Source organism: Erpetoichthys calabaricus, chromosome 11 (genome assembly GCF_900747795.2).
Source record: "Erpetoichthys calabaricus chromosome 11, fErpCal1.3, whole genome shotgun sequence".
In the NCBI taxonomy this organism is placed as follows: Eukaryota; Metazoa; Chordata; class Cladistia; order Polypteriformes; family Polypteridae; genus Erpetoichthys; species Erpetoichthys calabaricus.
The window spans coordinates 132,904,618-132,924,841 of record NC_041404.2 but is presented as its reverse complement, the minus strand read 5'-3'; the positions used below and the strand labels follow the sequence as shown (position 1 = coordinate 132,924,841).

Genomic DNA, 20,224 nt, shown 5'->3' with positions numbered 1-20,224 from the left:
CAAAGTGGCTGGCGTGTAGCGCAGGCCGGGGGGGTTGGTGAGCGAAGCGCGCAGGGGACGAACCCCCTAGTATAACAAAAACTGTTACTAGGATGAATTTATTACTGCTAATTTTCCCTATAGTTCAAGTCTGTAACGTAAAATTAAAAGGTATGAATGTACCATTAACTTAATATATTTAAAAACATTGGCAACTATTAACAGGAAATGAAGCATTTTCTTACTTAGAGATGATATACAGTCTTCTTTTTGTGGCTGGAAACTTGTGGCTTGTTGTGGCTGGAGGAGAAGGAGAAACAAGTTGGATTATCAGGACATGCATTGTCTCTTTCTTCTTTTTATCACTAGAAACGTGATTCTTTAAATTTGTTTTTTTATTATTGAAATGTAATGTACAATCACATTTACATCTCTCCTTTTTTGTCATTATGTCCTCATATACATATTTTAAATGTTATATTTACAAAAAAGTGTTCCTAATTATGTTCTACCAAGTGAAGTTTATAACTGGAGCCCTCTCTATTGGCAGATATGGTGTACTGAAAATATAACACATCTTGCAATAACACACAGAAGCAGAATATTGTGCACAATTTCAGCATGCATTTTTTTCATAGTAATACACACATGTTGCATTTGTAGACTGTTCTGTTTTTATTAGTTTCTTAGGTCAGTCACCACAATGTTCATAATTATTAGAAATGTAATATGGTTTACCTCTCCATTAGCTGCAAAAAACTTTGCTCTAAAAGATGGTTAGTCTTGAAATAAATACTAGGAATTATGTTGGCTGGCAGTTCTTTTTTGAGTTTAGGATCTCTTTACCTACAGGTAATGCCTGTTAATTTATTAGGTTGTATTCATTAATTCAGTAACATAAGTAACAAAAAGATATTGCATTTTTAGTCATTATTTATCGAATTAGTGCATAAAAAATGTATAAAATAATTTGCACCATTTTCTACGGTGCCCCTAAAGGGTGCTGAACAAAACAAAAACAAGTTATTTCTTGTGCACCCAAGAAATACCTTTTTATTTTTCTCCATGTCCCTTTAGGAGCTTCATAGTTTTCTCTCTCTCTCTCTCTTTTTTCCCTCACCTTTTCAGTATAAATAGCTTGTTTGTGTATAACTTTGTTATGATAATGAGCTTTCAAATTCGGTTAAAGTAAACTCTAAATTAGACTTTATATATCCTCACTGGCTATGTGGTCAGTGCGACTAGTGTTGGATTGATACTAAAATTTGGACTTGCATCGATACCAGCTTTCAAATTCTAAATACCGGTACCAAAATGGTACAGAAGCTAATAGCGGATCACTCCCCATAACTCCATCCTACCATCAAACAATGGTTCACACACTCGCTAGCCTACCTGGTGCACCGCACAAATACGTGTTGCACAGGTTTTGCCGCATAAAAATGGGCCCCCTTCCTTTACTACAAGCTATGGTTTCTACTTGAATTCTGCAGTGCGTTGAAATTTGCTATACCCCATAGCGTCTGCAGCATGGTGAATAGAAAGGGAAGGGTATGGTGGTTTGTCCACTGCAGAGTCTGAAGTGTGGTTTAGGGAGATTGTTCTACACTGAGGCTATGTCCACACTGCCACATTTTCATTTAAAAATGGAATTATATTAAATATGCTTGATTGCTGTGTTGATTCAATTTCAGGATGAATAAATGTGTCACCTAAGACCTGTATAAAATAGCGAGTAACAACATTTAAAACTTCTTCCATTCTGTTTCTTTACCCCTAAGGGAGCATGAGTTGTGACCAAGAATGGGCTCCAACCTAGATTGTTTTTTTTTGTGTGTGCAGAGATTCTAACTTTAAAAAGTTTATTCAGTTTTATTTATTGTTTATCTATTGCTGAATGGTTTCTGACATTTTCTTTCCCTTTAGGAGCGGGATGGAATAAAAGCCATCTTGGAATCTTATGACAGTGAGCTGACTACTGCATATTCAACTCAACTTAGCCAGCGGGTTAAGGAAGCAGAGGAAATGCTTCAAAAAGTTCAAGCTCACAACTCTGAGATGGAGGTAAAAATATATAAATATTAAGATATATAATATATTAAGACATATTCAGACTATTCCAGACTGCACATGTCAAAAAAGTGTATTATTTATTTCAAAAGGTTTCTTTTCATGCTGGTTTTGTCATCTATCAATGTTTTTTTTATACATCGCGGCAGTTTTTCAAATTGTAATAACTCCTTTTATAATTCCACTTTTTCATGTGATTATTTACTTCATAATTAACTTTTATTTATTTAATTATTTTGGCACAAATGTCCTTACCATCAAGACTACCAGTCTAGTTAATATTCTAAACTCCAATATTTAATGTTCTTCCTGAATCAGGAGGAACACACGCCTCACTTTTAGTGCCAGATAAGATTCTAACAATAACAGGCTAATGTTAATTAGCATCATACTAGCAGATGTTAAATAAAGTTTTCCCCAACTCTTTGCAACCCCGTGGAACTGCCTAAACAGATGACAGTTTAACTGATAATATACCGCAGAACACGTAGGTTCTGTTGTAGTGTGCTGTGAGCTTGGGGTGATCCCTTGTTGATCCGGTCTTAATATGTTTTTTAATCTCCTCTGTGACTTAGTAAAAACTAAAATTTACAAATACTATCTTATATTTGTGATATGGGTGAGTGAATGTTTCATTTTGGAATAATAATGTCTAGCTTAACTCTGCCCCTGACCGTGATCATTGCACAAACCCTGGTCCTTTGACTCGTATTCAAGAAGATTGCAGACACTTGTTGACTCCTGGAATCCCAGTTCAAACTTAAATCCCCTTCACCCTGAATGCTACTAAAACAAAGGGTGCTTTTTTCACAAACAGAGGGGAAAAGCCATTTTCAATGATAGATGGACTACCTAAAAGAAAGAATAAACCTCACAGTTTTAGTAAAATTTTAATCCTTGTGTTAACACATATAATAGATATTATGTAACTATTCACTAAAACATTTTCCTTCCTGAATTGCTTAACGTGTCCAAAATAAGCCTAATCATCAGCCCAGTAGTGTATAGGCTCATATAACATACTATAACCATTCTTATTTTTCAGGGGTTCATAACTGATGTAAAATGGAAGACTCTTACCAAGTGTTAACAGAATTTCTAAAACTTTGTATTATACAAAGCACCCTGAGTACCAAAGTGGTTATAACCTGTTGGTGAAAATGCTGATTTAAATTAAAGCCTGAACAAGATAACTGTTTTCTAATCATCGTATAAAATGTTTAGTAAATAAAGAGAGACTAAATACAATTTATAACAAAAAATGTAACACCGATGGACAGCTGAATAACCAAGGGAATCTAATTTAGCTTGAAGTGCCACAGAGTGTTTTACAAATAACCCCCCTACAACAGTGATTCTCAAACTGTGGGGTGGGCGCGAAGATGTGAAAAAAGAAAACAAGAATCGAAAATATGAAAAATACATCTATTGAACCAAAAACAAATTAACTTAAACTACATTCTGATACTAGAAAAATAAATATAGAGATAAGATAAATGTCGATAAAAGTTAAGTACAGTAATCCCTCCTCCATCGCGGGGGTTGTGTTCCAGAGCCACCCGCGAAATAAGAAAATCCACGAAGTAGAAACCATATGTTTATATGGTTATTTTTATATTGTCATGCTTGGGTCACAGATTTGCGCAGAAACACAGGAGGTTGTAGAGAGACAGGAACGTTATTCAAACACTGCAAACAAACATTTGTCTCTTTTTCAAAAGTTTAAACTGTGCTCCATGACAAGACAGAGATGACAGTTCCGTCTCACAATTAAAAGAATGCAAACATATCTTCCTCTTCAAAGGAGTGTGCGTCAGGAGCAGAGACTGTCATAAAGACAGAGAATGCAAACAAATCAATAGGGCTGTTTGGCTTTTAAGTATGCGAAGCACCGCGGCACAAAGCTGTTGAAGGCGGTAGCTCACACCCCATCCGTCAGGAGCAGAGAAAGAGAGAGAGAGAGACAGAGAAAAACAAACATGCAAAAATCAATACGTGCCCTTCGAGCTTTTAAGTATGCGAAGCACCGTGCAGCATGTCGCTTCACTAAGCAGCTGCACAGAAGGTAGCAACGTGAAGATAATCTTTCAGCATTTTTAGACGAGCGTCCCTATCGTCTATGTGTGCGAACAGCCCCCCTGCTCACACCCCCTACGTCAGGATCAGAGAAAGCGCAAGAGAGAGAAAGAGAAAAGTAAGTTGGGTAGCTTCTCAGCCATCTGCCAATAGCGTCCCTTGTATGAAATCAACTGGGCAAACCAACTGAGGAAGCATGTACCAGAAATTAAAAGACCCATTGTCCTCAGAAATCCGCGAACCAGCAAAAAATCCGCGATATATATTTAAATATGCTTACATATAAAATCCGCGATAGAGTGAAGCCGCGAAAGGCGAAGCGCGATATAGCGAGGGATCACTGTAGTTATAATAAACTGTAATGAGAATAAAATCTGATTTTTCATGATTAGCATGACAAAGATTTGGCCATTTGAGAAAAAAAATAACCGTACATTTGTGTTGTGAGCAGAATCTGAATTACTTGGGCTTGCAAAAAAAAAAAAGATATATGATAGAAGATGTCTCCAGTTCCTTTAGGGACTTTATACTGGCTATTATCATTTAAAATGAGTACAGTACAGAAATTAAGTTATATGCTATGTTTGGGGTGGATGTGATCAGAAAGGCACTGATGATTCCAAAGATCAGTCAAGAAACCTGTTGGAAAAAATGGGCAGAACTCTTTTGGAAACAAGGATTTTTCTTATAATGTTTTAAAATTGGACCTTTACAAAGATGCTTTTATATGCTTTATTTTCATGTTAAAGCAACTGGTCATTTTACTTGGCTACTGAAAATGTATTTTGTTCACTAATGCTTTAGTGTTTAATTAAGAATTACCTGAATATTTGATAATTAGTTTAAGCAGAAAGAGTAATTAGCTCTGCTATTTTGTGAGCTATACAAACATGCTGAGCTGTTGGCTCCCATTTATGAGGTCACTAGCATGAGCTAAAGCTGCTGATTTTAAAAACATGATTTTAGTTCAATGAACTTCGGATGTGCAGAAGAGCGCTTCTTACAAGCCTTGCCCCTAGTTAAACAAGCACACCGCACTATAGCCTCCTGGCTCTAAGAGCAGAAGCGTATGAGCTATGAATGAATTTTCAGAGACAAGAAATTTAAATGTAATAAAAGGTAAAGTTGTCTTGGAGACAGGATGACCACATCATACCTAGATTAGCTTTATAAAAGAAAGATCTTGACTTTTGGCTGATACCTCAAACAATGCAAAAAATTGGTCACCTGGAAAAAACTAAACATCTAGCAATACCAGGTTGTGTGGTGTTCACACTTTATTTTTCTTTTGTTTTATGGCACTGTGTATTTGACCTATAATACTTTTCTTTTTCTCTTGCCTGTTATGGAGCGCTGTCTAATTACCTAAAGTTACAGGAATTGGGAAGTGATGAACTATTTTGGTAAGAATATGTGTTAAGGTCTACGTAAGAAAGAGTATAAAGGGGAAAAGTGTCACCCTAGGACCCTCCCATGACAAAACAAAAATCATAATTGGGCTTTTCTGTTTTTAACTTTTTAATTAAAAATAGTAAAATGTTTTCTAATTATCACCTGTGTTAATAGAAATAATTTTAGTTTTTTGAATAGACAGAAAATATCAATTTTGTGCTTGTGTAACAGTGAGTGCTTTTAAATGCACGTACAAAACTGGGATAAGGTAGAAACCTGCTTTGTTATAAATCTCCGTTTAAATGCACAAGTGTTTTTACAGAGTTTTCCTTTGTCAAAAGGCTCCTATGTTATAGAAATGAGCTAAGCTAAAAATTAAAAATCATAAGCACGGCCATACCTTTCATTACTAGTTTAATAGGTTCGAGAGGATAAATATGAATACACGTGCAAGATGTGCCTAGTACCTCAAAAACAAAAGGCTACAATGCGGCGGAAAGCTCCGGCTTCAAGCGACCTTTTAAACGCTACGGAAATGGAACCGAATAAACAAATGAAATTCATACTTGAGCTCCGATGCAAAAGTAAAACTTTAAACGACCGTCTCACAAAGATACCTGACCTTTGTGAAAAAAGCGGATAAAGAAACAGGTACTACAGAAAAATGTATACATACAAACTGTTTAAAGACGTAAATAAAAACAGACAGCCAGGTCTCAGGTTCCCTGTGTATTAAGATATAATCTCATACATATAGGTACATCTTATACTGTTCATTTACCCCATTATTCAACAATACACTTGATACGTCTAAAAATCATCCGGACTTTGGGGCTACTAGGCTGTATTAAAATAATTACATTTCATTTAGAGGAATGAAAACACAGTTGCATTAAGCTCCTGGTCCCTGTTCATCCTTGGAGGCTGTCTCCAACCGGCTATCCAAATGAGAGTTTATAAAGTAAAAATGTTTTGTTACCTCAGACTTTTAAAAACATGCGGATCCGTACAGAAAACAACCGGTTACAGCGGGATTCCGATTCGAAAGAGTACGCATTTCACAAATGGGGCCCTTCTGCACGTATTTCAGAATACTGAGCTCTTAACTATGCCACAGCTAATTCACAGCCTGCCTGCATAATAAAACCCTGCCTCTAGTTAAACAAGCTCACCTCACTATAGCCTCCTGGCTCTAAGAGGAAATCTTTTTTTTTTTTTTAGTAACTGTCTTTTGTGTGATTTTAGACAGACCCTGGAAAATAAGCCCTAATGTTAATCTCTGTATATATATGTGAACATTCTTGGTATCATCCACCAATCACCCAGGTCAGATTTTTTTATACGTCTCAAACGTGATTTAAAAGGGAACTGCGGCATACGTCTGTTTGATTTTTACAAGGCTTATATCAATCTATTTATCTCATGCATTACCTTGAAAAGTGAAGTACAATCCATGGACAGACGTTACGTTCTGGGCGCTCACGAACAGGTTGGGGTCGGAGGAAGGGATCTTACAGACAGCAAGTTGGTAGTTGAGAAATCGGTCTAAAATAGTTGGAGTGGAGATGGCTCTCAGAAACTGCTTCTCAGAATGTCCTTTTCTCTCACTATGTGATAATCAGGAAACAGGGAGCTGATATGCAAATAGATCAAAGTAAATTCACTAAGAAATGGTTCAGAAACCCTTCTGCTGTGCCACCCGTGACTTTGCTAGTAGCTGAAGGATTTGAGAGCAAAGCCGGACACCGAAAAGTCCTGTATTTTTTAAAAAGTCACCTCTGCATGCCACAAGGTAAAGCAGTTTTTTCACACTGACCCCCGAATGATCTGACCTGGGTTTAAAGATCTGGCCTGACCCCCGGGGCCTCAACAGATGCCTGTGAGGTGTGAATTGTTCCCAAAGGCTTTGCCAAAGAGTGCTTTAAACGCATTTCTCTATCCCCAGAGGTCCGATCTGTTTAAGGCGATCTAACTTGGATGGAATAGGGCTTTTTTAAGATATACTTTATTATATAAAATATACAGCCGAGGCTTGATTTTTTTTTAGACGTCTCAAATGTTCTTTAAAACGTCCCTGCTGCCTATTATTTAACTGTGTATGATTTTTAAAATCCTTTAAAAGTTAAGTACAACCTTTACATATCATGTACAGAAGGTCTGGCCGTTCAGCCATCAAGGGGGTGTGAGATTGCAAGCGAACTCACAAGGGCTTCCCCCAGCGGGACGCTCGATATCTTACAGCTATAGGACCTAGACAGTTTGCGCCTGCGCAGAACTCAGACTCTAAACAGTACGTACTTGAGTGCGTGTGCACAACACTGCTGTCAGTTTCCCAGCCTGTGACAGACACTGGCTGTATCTAGCGGAGTTCCGGACTCATAGTGTTTGCAGCTATACCCGGCTGCTGATAAGGATGCTTGCGCAGAGCGCAGCAGGAGGGGGTTTACAGCTATAGACACGTGCCTGCTCGCAGGGGCTCAGAGACTGTCAGCTTTTTAGAGATCCAGGTACTCTGCTGTGTAGACAGAGAGCCGGCAGCTCGTATTTCGAACTGCACGCTTGGAGCTTCGACCCCTGGGGCATCACACAGAGGCTGCCTGCTCCACTCTCATGCCTCAACTGTGGGAGAGAGTGAAATCCCGTGCAGAGACTGTCTGGGGTCTTTCTCTGCTTGACTTAGATAAAATAAAAAACGGTTTACAAGTGCTAAACCAAAGTTTAGATAAAGTAATAGATATTTTAAATACAGGAGTTCTTACCCAAAACAGTAGAGGCAGGAAAGGGTATAAGGTAGATTGCTCCGGCTGGAACATGCTCTGGGCCTGTCCTCGGGAGAAGTGGAAGGGGCCAGTCATCAGGGGCTGCCTGACCGGGAGCCGAGGCAGGTTTTTCATACCTGGGGCCACCAATAGATGTGAACGGCAGAGGCCTTCCCTGACATGCCTAGACTTGTCCTCGTGAGACGGGTACGGGGTTAAGGAAGGGGCAGACATCCATCAAGTCTGCTCTTGACAGTTTCCTGAGGTAAACAGGGGTGGGGGCGGGTTCAAGGAAGGGTCACACATCCATCAAAAGGCCCCTTGACAGTTTCATGGGGTAAACAGGGGGTGGGGGGCGGGTTCAAGGAAGGGTCACACATCCATCAAAGCCCCCCTCGACAGGTCCCTGGGTAGGGTTCAAGGAAAGGTCACACATCCAACAAAAAGGGGCGGGGTTTAATGACAGCCCAAAGGGTGCGGGGCTTAAGGTCATAAATCATTTTGACAGAAACCACGTGCATATAACTACTAGCATTCACACCTACAATAAGTTTCTGCTGTATCTGTGTCTTTAATCATCATTTGTAATGTGGTACACTGTCTGGTGCACCACCAAATCAAGCAGTTTACCCATTTTGAAAATCTTTTTTTCAGAATATAATGTTAAAAATATGTGAACACAATTTCTGCCTTATACGAAAATTTAACTTATTGTGCTGTTAGGAAAAAGATTTAGGCAGGATAAAGACTTGTCTGTTGAAGGTGTGAAGGGTTACAGTATATTGTGCACAATGTTGTTTTTAAATGTCTACAATAAATGTTAGAATACTTTTCTGATTGTTTTTAGACAACTTGGCTTATCTTTCATGAAATGATAATACTTAATGCTGAATAGGAAGCTATTTTGCTGTTCAGTTATAATGTATTGTTATAAAGAACACTTGTATTTTAATGTTCAGTACAACTATATACAGTGGAACCTCTAGATACGAGTTTAATTCGTTCCAGAACTGAGCTTGTATAGCGAATTTCTCGTATCTAGAACAAACTTCCCCATTGAAAATAATGGAAATCCAGTTAATCCGTTCTGCACCCCAAATATATTAACATAAAAATCAATTTTCCTAATAAATAACACTGATAAATTATATATACTGTAGTCTACCTTTAATAAATAACACTGGTAAATAATATAACTGATTATTAAAAGAATCAAAACAGGTGTCCAAAGTGCAGTAGAGCATTCAATAAATCTTTAAATAAATAATCCTTAAAACAGTTGTGAAGTGGAGGTTTAAAATACACAAGAATAACAATCCTTTAACACGAGGTTAAAACGTCAACAAGAAGCAGTCTTTAAAAACAGATGACAATCCCCGGTGCTTCTTCTCTGTTAGCGTCTCACCTATTTCTCCCATGCGGGCTGTAAAACAGGCGAGACACTGTTAATGCAGCTGACCTTCTCTACACCGTCCTGCTTCAGCTGTTTGGCTCGCCTGTTCAGCTACACGCGAGCCTGCACTTGCCTGCCTGCCTGCCTTCTCTCTCTCTCTCTCTCTCTCTCTCTCTCTCTCTCTTTTACTTTTTCTCCCCCTTAACCGGCTCGCGCTTCTCTATATATGCGGGGAGGACATGGCAGCTGCAGCCCATCAGCCACAGGAACAATCATGGGTGTGGGCAGTTTCCCACCTGTGCACTTAAGTGAGAAACGCAGACACCGCAGATCGCGGCTCGCAACTGCTACCACGCCCCCTTGCTAAGCCGCGAGCTATACCCACAGCCTGGGTCGTGGCTCGTTACGCGAACCAATGCTCGTATTTAGAGCTGAATTTTTCGCTCATACTTTCCTCGTATTTTGAATTTCTCGTATACAGAGGTGCTCGTATCTCGAGGTTCCACTGTATTATTAACAATGCCAAATAGTAAAAGTTAAGCTTACAGTTGTGTGTAGCAAGTAGTTCTTACACTGAGCAACATGACACCACAGTTCTTAATGCACTGCTGCCTCACAGGTCCTTCATCCTCGGTTTGACTCCCATGGCTGTTCCCTATCTTTGTATGCAGTGGGATTGTGGGATAATCTTTTTTTCTGCAGCTACTCTATTTTTCCTCCCACATCCCAGACATGTGTATTGACATTTCTAAGTGTGTTCAGTGGGAGTTTGGTTCTGTTTATTAGTAAATGGTTGCCTCATCCAAGGTTCTGATCCTTATGCTGCTAACAACCCCCCAGCCCTTAAGTAGATTAAGTGGGTTTAATAATGTTAATAATGTTATCATTTTCTCCAAATCACTGAAGATACTGTACTGGTGAATCAAGTTTCATGTTGTGTCCAGAAATAGTTTGAGAATGTTGTCATTACCTAATGACAAGGGCCAAGCTTTTTTTTTTTTTTTTTTACAAGCAAATAAGCAAGAATTTGAACTTTTTGACTTTTCTTTGACTTGTGTACTTCTAGACTGATTTTACAGTGCTCTTGCTTTCTGTACTTTGCTTTTATGAAGTTTGTTTAATTAATTTTGTTAACAGAACTTTAATATGAACATGCACTGTTCCTATTAAGGGTTTTTATTCTAATTAAATACGTTCTTATAAAAATGTTTATATAGGCATTAGTTACAAATCATAAGTGTCCCACAAAGGGGCAACCTATTGTCTGTCACAATCCAATCGGTCCCTGTAGCAGATTATTTTTAAAAAGCCATTTTTCTTTTTTTCAGAGCAATTGTCCTTAATTTCTGCACTGTTTGTCTTTTTAAGTTATAACTTGAAAGCAAATCAAAGAAACTAATTAATGAATTTTTTTTTTTACCTTTTTAATTGTTTTGCGAAAATTGATTCTTAATTTTCATTCTTAAAAATCACAAGAGCTTACTGAAGGTATTAACCTTTTTGCAGTGTTTATCTTAAATTCAATTTAACAATTTGCTGTGTTAAAAAAAAAATAATAATAAGATTTCTCTGTCTGCAGTTGTGATAATTCAGGGTACTCTTGTACAAGGGCTTTTCGCATGGGATGGGATCAGAGTACACATATCAAAATATAATACATCTACAGTAAAACTGTAAAGAATTATACTTACTATTCCATTCAAAGTATGTAATAATAAGTATAATATATTATTAAAAAATGGCTGTAATGAAAACCAGGAACCCCAAGAAATGAGACTAAGTAACCAGGTTATAAAGTAGGTTCTTTTAATGTTGTATCATGTATTTAGTGCAATTAATAGTTAGACCTCAGTTTTGGTGTACAGGGAATGTTAATTATCCCAGAAAACAATGATTTTTTTTTTTATCTCGTGCTGAGGTGTCACCTGCTTAACTTGGGTCCCAATCCAGGTGGTTTGGTGTGTGGTGGGTGCGGTAACATGCTTATCAGTGCATGTGCCCAACCTCCTCCTCCTTCTGCCAAGTTCATTATGATTATTAACAGATCAGTCGTTTAAGCTTTAAAGAGCTGAACTTGTATCTCCAGTGAATCACCACATTTGCATGATGTTTAAATTTACAACAGTACAGTGAATTTATTTTATGCACGTCTTTTATAAAGCAATAATTCTGTTCCAAGTATGCATTATCAACATTAACCTTTCAAACACTTAGTATTCTTTAATGTTCAATAAAAGAGCTTTGAAATAAATACTCCAAGGGCCTGTATTATTTACTTGATGACCTTTAAGGTTGTGAGCTATTGAACTGCCTTTATCAAGGTCTGGTTTCTACTATTGAAGATTGAGTTTAAGTTTCCTTTAACAGTACAAGGAACATCTGATGTAACACACATAAAAATATTTCATTATAAACATTCTCTCTTTGACTTTTCCTTTGTCTTGGGTGACTTTTTTTCAAGGCTTATGTTCTAACTGTGGATAAGATTGACATAAGACCAATACTGTTATTCATCTAAAATTCAAATAATCGTGGAATTCAATATTTCTAGGTCATAAAGGTAACATACTGGCATTATATTTGTTTACTACAACAAAAACATTTACTTATATAGCACATTTTCATACAAATTATGCAGCTCAAAGTGCTTTACAAGATGAAGAAAGAAAAAAGAAAAATGTATAAATAACATTAGGCAATACTAAGTAACAAAGAATAAAGTAAGGTCTGATGGCCAGAAGGACAGAAAAAACAAACAAAAAAAAAAAACACTCCAGAGTGTTGGAGAAAAAAAAAAATCTGCAGGGGTTCCGAGACCACTACAAAGAAAGTAAAACAGCCTGAACTGTACTTGGTCCTATCCTATAACAATATACCAAAAATATCATCATTATAAAAACAAAAAAAAAAACACAAAAGCTGTTTTTTTCATTAAAAAGGAGTTGTGGGGAGTCCAGGAATGTTTATTCTCCAAAACTGAATCAAAGCAGACAGCTCCGGACTTAGTCAGCAGAAGATGCACACCATGTTCTGTTTATAGTACAGTCGTGTGTGCATGGTACAGCAGTGATGCCAAATCATTCCAATGGTTGCGAATTGGCCTTCTCTTTGAATACACCCAATGTTTTGTTGACTAGTGCAAATGCAGATGATGCGTACAGGACTATGCTGTACAGACACACAAAACGTGAGGCATGCGGATAGAGATGTGTACATTCATTTGACGTGACAACTGATGAAGTTTATGTAATGTGGGTCCTCATTGCTACATGGTCGCACAAAATAGAAATGGGCCTTCAGAGCTTTAGTATAATTCAGAAAGATGAATCAATCCTTGATGAGATGTCATTTACACAAAACAGCACATAGACCATTAGTGTTACAGGCATCTTTTGTTGATGTGAAAGACATTGCAATGCCTTGATGCATGGAGAGCATGAAAACTTCACACAAACAGTATCCAAGCTTGGATATCAACCCAGGTCCCTGTAGTTTATGAGACCACATTACAGATCTCTTTACATCTGTGCATCTCCTGATTAAATATGATTTTCTGTTAGTAGTATATATTTACAATGGCTACAGTTGTTTTTTTAACTTTTACAAAATAGGAGTCTGTTTCTTATTTTATTTCAATCACATTTTTTATTATTATATTCAATGGAAGTTTGTATCTAATCCAGTTTTTATTACTACTGCATACTCTTAAGCAGTTCTAATCATTGAAAGTTGGCACATAATAAGACTTTTTTGCTTTTTTCCAGAAATGCATTTAACGCATTAATTGAAAAACATTTCCTAATGTTAATAGCCAAATAATTCAGCCTTAATTTGACGTTAATGGAAGCATTTCTTTTAATTAGAATAAGCACACTTCATAACCTAATATTTATTTCAATTATCAGTCTCATTTCAAAGCAAGGCTTGGTTTGATTCAGATTGTTTTTAATGCAATGTAGAATAATTACTTGGTCAAGATTTCTATGCCTGTTCTACTTACTTTTGCATATGTGTTATTGTAGATCACATATTCTAAATGTGTTTGGGGTTAATGTATTCTAAAACTTCTATATTAACATTGTTGAAATTATGAGGCAAGGTTATTATAGTTTTGTCTTTATAGTTTAGTTTTCATTTTCCTTCATCGTGTGTGTTTAGGTTTAACTTAGTTTTTATTTCACAATGACATATATATATATATATATATATATATATATATATATATATATATATATATATATATATATATATATATATTATATATATAATATATATTAGTTTATTAGTATATATATTAGTTTTAGTAATTATGGTGTGGTTATAAGAGCTACTATGGAATTTAGTTTTGTGTCACAATCAGAACTGTACACTTCATTGGTTTAGATATGAGTTTAATGTTAGTGGAAGCTTACTACACTACATGGTTTACTATCTGATTTTGTTTTTGTCTAATAAAAATAAGAATAATCAAAATCAAATACTGAATATGAACAATTTTATAATTTTTAAAATGTTTCTATGTCATTTGTGCTGAACAAATGTGCACTGTGACTATTGGCACGTTTCATCCTTTCCTTTTCTTGCCCAGAATAGGCCAATTTGTGATGAAATTTACGTTTAAGGTTTGAGGATTTTTTACTCTTAAATTTGTACAGCACACAACATATCCTTCTTCAAGACAATGTGCTTACAATTAATGTTTTCAGTATTATATTCAAAAATCTCTGATACTGGGCTTTGTTATTTTCTACCAGCCATATTGATCTCCGATTCTATCTTGGGCACATAGAATTTATAGACTGAATTTAGCCACCTGCATTCCTGAAAAGATTAAAAAAAAAATAAATAAAAAATGAGAAAATATATTCTACTGTGTTTTGACAGGTGTGATCATGAAAATCATGGGGACTTAGGAAGAACATATCTCTTAGGCTTGAATCATTGTGCAGACCCCACCTAGCTGTATTGAGGGAAACAAAGAAAAAAAAGGATATAGTGTCAAGGATAGGGGCAGTGAGACTTTAAACCTTTAATGAGAAGAGTAAGAAAAGGTAATAGGAGTATGTACAGCCACAAAACGACAGAAACAGCATCTGAGATTAGGAGCAATGTATACCTTTTCTAAACACGTTTATCCAGAGGAGGATTGCAAGAAACTTGGAGCCTATCCCAGCAGCTTTGGATGCAAAGCAGGAAAAATCCATTGACAGCATGTTGCAACAATACTATATAAACAGTATGCAATATGTATGACATGGCTGATGTTAAGAACAAAAAAGTAGGATATTTCAGTAGGTGTTTTTTATTTACAAGAAGGACTTCTCCTGTGCAAAGTGGCAGGTGAATTATTGTCAAAAAAACGCAGACACCTGAGAAATAAACTGTAACATTACTTACTCGTGATTTTTCTGTCCATACTGTAAGGGTTTTGTTGACCAGCACATTCCGACTTCGGGTGTTTGAATTACATGTTGAAATACAAGTGCAAAGAAATATAGCAGCTTATCATAACAGACATCAGCTTCATGCAGCCTAAAATTTACCTTGTGAGTGCTGCTGTATTAATTGCTGTGTACATACTGTATCTTGGTCTCAGTCAAAATTACAGACAACATGCTGTCATTTATAAACAGACTGAAATTCTGTAAGGGATTATCTGGATCTAATACTCCTGTCTTGAGTCCCAGAGATACAGTGAATGGCAGTTGCCATCACCTTAGTACTGTATGCTTCACTAACACTTGGATCAGAATTTATCATTCTATCACTATCTGCTCCTGAAGAATTGTTACTATTTTCACACAGTAAATTCCTTTCTTTGTCACATGCTTTATGCGCCCGCATTCATCTTGCTCGGTCTCTGCAAATGCTACTTCATTACCTGCGCTCTGTCACCAGCCGCCGTTCACTGTATGAAAATTTCCGGGTGGCACTTGGTGGATGACTTTCTGTTTTAGGGTTAAAAGTTACAAGGGTTAAAGACTAATGCTAGAAATATTTATTCATAAACCAAATATGAAATTCTTATTAATATATTTTGATTAATTTCATGACCCCTGCAGCCCAGTTTGTCTTTGTGTAAGTGCAGTTCTTACGAAAAACTAAAAATATTTTTAGTAAATTATTATTTTATTTCATTTAGTCTTTTAAGCTACTTTAATAATTTCATTTAGGTTTAGTTTTTCATTTTGGTTTTGTTAATTATTAGATTTCAGTATACGAAAATGTTTTTTTTATTAATAGTTTCAGTTTTGATTAGTTTTCGTTAAATATAATAACTTTGTTATGAAGCAAACAGGTTTGATAATTCTATGGATTGTGTACATTTTGTGCAGAACCAACTAGAGGAATGAACTAGTTATTTGTCAAGTAACCAAAATAGCTGCTATCCTTTTTTTGGTGTGTGTGTGTATAAAATCTGAAAAGCATCTATTGCAATCCTCATGTTTGTCTGTCTGTCTGCCAGCCCACATGAAACAACTCAGTTCCCAGTGAAACAAATTTGTTGAAATTTGGCGCTTTTATTCTTCAAGAAAATTTATTGGGAAAGTTCAATTTTCATTGAGGCAGCTCGAATACAGGGTGGTGTACATATTTGTGAGATTTCAAAAACTCCCCTTAAAATGCAATGGTGAATTTGCAAATTTGTCTGTCATTAAACAAAGAAATATTCTGTGTGAAGAGAAATACAAGAGTAATAGAATTATGTAAATGTCACTTTGTAAGCACATAGTAGACAAATATATAGTCAGTATTTACATTATGGTGCACTTAAAAACAACCTCATGACAGCATAATGCCAATTACTTTTGAGGCCCTGAAATGAAGGGATTGTGTTAAAAAAAATGCTTTAGTTGCCTCACATTTTTATGCAATTGTTTTGTTCACCCCACTGAATTAAAGCTGAAAGTCTACTTCAACTGCATCGGAGTTGTTTCATTTAAAATTCATTGTGGTAATGTACAGAACCAAAATTAGAAAAAAAGTTGTCTCTGTCCAAATATTTATGGACCTAACTGTATGTTCGGCTAAATGTCTTTGCTTTAGTTCCATCTTAGCTGACTATTTCCCTGCACATGATTCACTTAATACATCTTTCATCTTTACACACTTGAACAGACTTTCACATGGCAGTCATATTGCATGGGTTCTGTGGGAATTTTCAGGCTTTTCACATTTGTCCCTCTAAGTTAAAAGAGACTTTTATCATTCCTGTCTGTTGCACTACTGGCTCACACAGTGGCCAGTCTTTGTACTGTTTTTATTTATTAACTTTGCCAGCATAAAGGAAAGCCAGGGAGTGCAGAGTGTTTTTTTTTTTTTTTAATTTTAATCATAACACTGCCAATTATGTATAATGACCAAAATCTGGCCATTTCTGATCCACTCCCAAAAAAAAAAATGTACTACTAATGTGACAACCAGGGACATGAAAGTGGTTGCCAATTACCTCAAAATGGTGGTCAATGGCAACCTGGTAAACGTTAATGTTTAACTATATATACATAATTAGGACTGTCAGGATGAGCATCACTATTCGAATCTAAATAAAAACATTCTTATTTAAAGGCAAACATTGGCATTTGAACGTAAAACAATAGCCCTTTTCTGTTTTTGTTACTCCTGAAACACTATGCTGGAACACTTTCAAGGTCAGAGTTTTTAATTGTTAGTTTGGATATTTTTCTACTGTGCTGCTGCTCCTTTTTTGGATAATGTGTGTAGTAACAACACATTTTAACTCTTTCAGGGCTAATGTCTACTTTTGTCAAAAGGAGGAGTTGATGATAGTAATCAACTGTAAACTGTGACAAAACCAACTATTACGTTGGACTCTCATTGCTAGAAGGAAAGTTAGATTCATTGGTTTGACCAAGATTCTATGCGCTCACGTGAGTAGCAAGGCGCACACAACGGCAAAAATGGCAGTGACATCTGGCAAGAAATCAAAGCAAATGCGAAAAGCAAAATACTCCGTGGACGTCATCTTGCCTATTATCTCTGAACTCGACTATGATTTGTCGGACTCAGATTTTAATAGAAGTGATCGAAAACGAATGTTAGGTTCCAGCTTCAGCTGATTGGTCCGCAGTTAGTTGTGGTACTGACAATGTTTGCCAGGGAGGACTGCCACTTAACAATCAGAATGTAATGCACTGCGACCGTGACTGCTGCTGCCCCAGCCGCGCAAAGACAGCCTGGCAGCAAGCCTGCCGCTCATTCTTGGCAAACTGGCAGCCACAGCATTCAGCAACAGACATTTTATGTTGATTTCTGTGTGAAACCATTGTTTTTTTGGAAAAAATATTCAGCCCTCAAAGAGTTAAACACGTTTCCAGTACCCCAGAAGTATCATTTTGCTCCTGATCTTGTTCCATTTCACTCTTGAACCTGACATCCCTGATTTGCTGTTGTAAAACTGTTAAATAAAAGCTGGTTTCCTTTCTCATTAAACATAATGGGAAATAATTTCCAAATTTCTGATTTTCCATTTATTATCCTAATGGCTTTAAAATAGATATTTCTAAACAGCATTTTCATTGTCAGAAAAGCCTACTTAGCCACCTCAATCAACCTGTGTTTTTTGGAGGCTGCTGACTTGGCACCTAATTACTAAAACAAAGGCAAAATAAACAATAAATTAAGGTTTCATGTGTTAATTTTTTGCTGAATTTGTAAATGAGGAAAAGAACATTGTTTAGATTAATCCTGTATGTTATTCCTTGACTACCAGTGACCATTCTGCAAACTTATCTAATGTGGTTGCTCTACATGCTTGATTTACATTGCTCAAGTGGTTTCTTTTTTATTTTAAAAATTTATATTGTTGCGAAATTTTGAAGTTGCTGGTAATGTGGGCTCCAAATAAAAATATTGAGGATGGAATACTTAAAGATCATTACACTGCAACATTCAGTACTTTCAGTAACTCTTTTTGTGTGACATGAATAGACTGTCGCAATATAGATGGGTCCTGACATTTTGCACCAATGGAAAGGCACACGAAGGAGTGGAGGACTAAAATAATGAGTGCACTTAATGTGTTTTAAGTAATCATATGTGATTTTGTATGGATTTTTATATGCAGTATGCATTACAGGCATCACTTTTCATGCACGGAAAATCCTGTTTTTGTGAAGGATGCATCAGTGCACAAATTGCTGCATGTGATGTATTGTGAACAAAAAAATTAAAAATAATAATAACGAAGGAAACAATGGCACATTACATACAAATGTGCATGTATTAGCAGTCACAAATTTTAAACTGAGTTAAATGTCCTGATTAAAATTTATGCATTAATTAAGCGTTGACAAATTAATTTTATTTAGATAAACGTTAATGATAATAATAATAATAAAAAGAACAGTTACACACAGGTGCTTGTGGAAATTTATGTAAAGACCATTTTTAATATTTGAAATCAAAAAGGCCACCTTATTACTGGATATGCAAAAGCGTTGTTACTACATCTAATTATGGATAATAGAAAATATACAAAGACAAATTTACTAAGTGTGGAATTTAAAGTTCAGATGCAGCAACAATTATTTTTGTCCTATGCATTCATTGTTCTTTTTCATGGCAGCTGACACTTGTCATTTTTCTCAGAAGTAGAAAACTGTTTTTTTGTATATCCGTTTAATTTAGCACTTCTTTTTGTAAGCTTAATGAGTCACATAACATTGTATTGTTGTGCAGAGTTTGCAGCTGCTAGCATATGCTCTTCTCCTCAAATGAGCATGGAATGCTGTAGAGGCTAAGCTTTGTCACATCAACTTTTTGTAATGGCCCTCTGCAGTCAAGTTGTTAAACTAGTTGACCATTCTCGGAGTTTCCCACTTTATTTGTGAGAGTGCAAATGGTCATATAATAGTGAATTCATTTTTAGAGGAAATCCATACCTCCATGCCTAGACATGCTTAATTTTCTACTCTCTTTCAAAGCTTCTGAAATGCAGCCAATGCTAAGAAGAATATCGACAGTAGTGAAGTACCAAAAGCAGATGGAGAACATTATGGTTTTACCAGTCATGTTAGAAACCTATGTTTACAGTGCATTCTATAATCCATTAATTAGATCATTTTTAGATCAAGTTAAACATGTCTAAAAGATGTTAATAAAAAATGTAATATAAACAAGTTCCATTCAGTTATAAAGAGGACTGCTTCTCTTTTTTTTTATCATGCCATAAACATTTTAATTTTTCTCATTGAATATACTATTTAGGGGGTACAATTATAAATACCTGAATATGATAAAAGTATTTTTGAAAATGCATTTTGAAATTTGGAAAAAGGATACAATTTACAGAACTGACATGAACAATGGTCAGAAATCTGTCGTCTGTCTTTTGAAGATATTAATTTATTTTGCTGTATATGTTTTGCAATAGAACATTGTTTTTTTCCAGTTGCTGTAAACTTTCAGCAATATGAAATCTCCTTTTTTGCTTAGTGTTTAAAAAGTCAGCTCTTGTTCATCAACTTTAAAGAAAGACTGTTTTGAAGTCATTCTAGCTGCCTTATGTTACTCCTGAAAACCGATTAGGCAT

At 36.0% G+C, this 20,224-nt stretch overlaps 1 protein-coding gene across 1 annotated transcript in view; it reads left to right on the top strand.

Annotated features, from left to right (window-relative positions):
• Positions 1-20,224, top strand: part of mad1l1 (mitotic arrest deficient 1 like 1) — a 936,602-nt gene that overhangs the window by 304,731 nt on the left and 611,647 nt on the right. Inside the window, exon 12 of the mRNA XM_051933631.1 lies at positions 1,906-2,043. Coding sequence (XP_051789591.1) covers positions 1,906-2,043 — 138 coding nt within the window. The remainder of the gene's footprint in view (positions 1-1,905; positions 2,044-20,224) is intronic.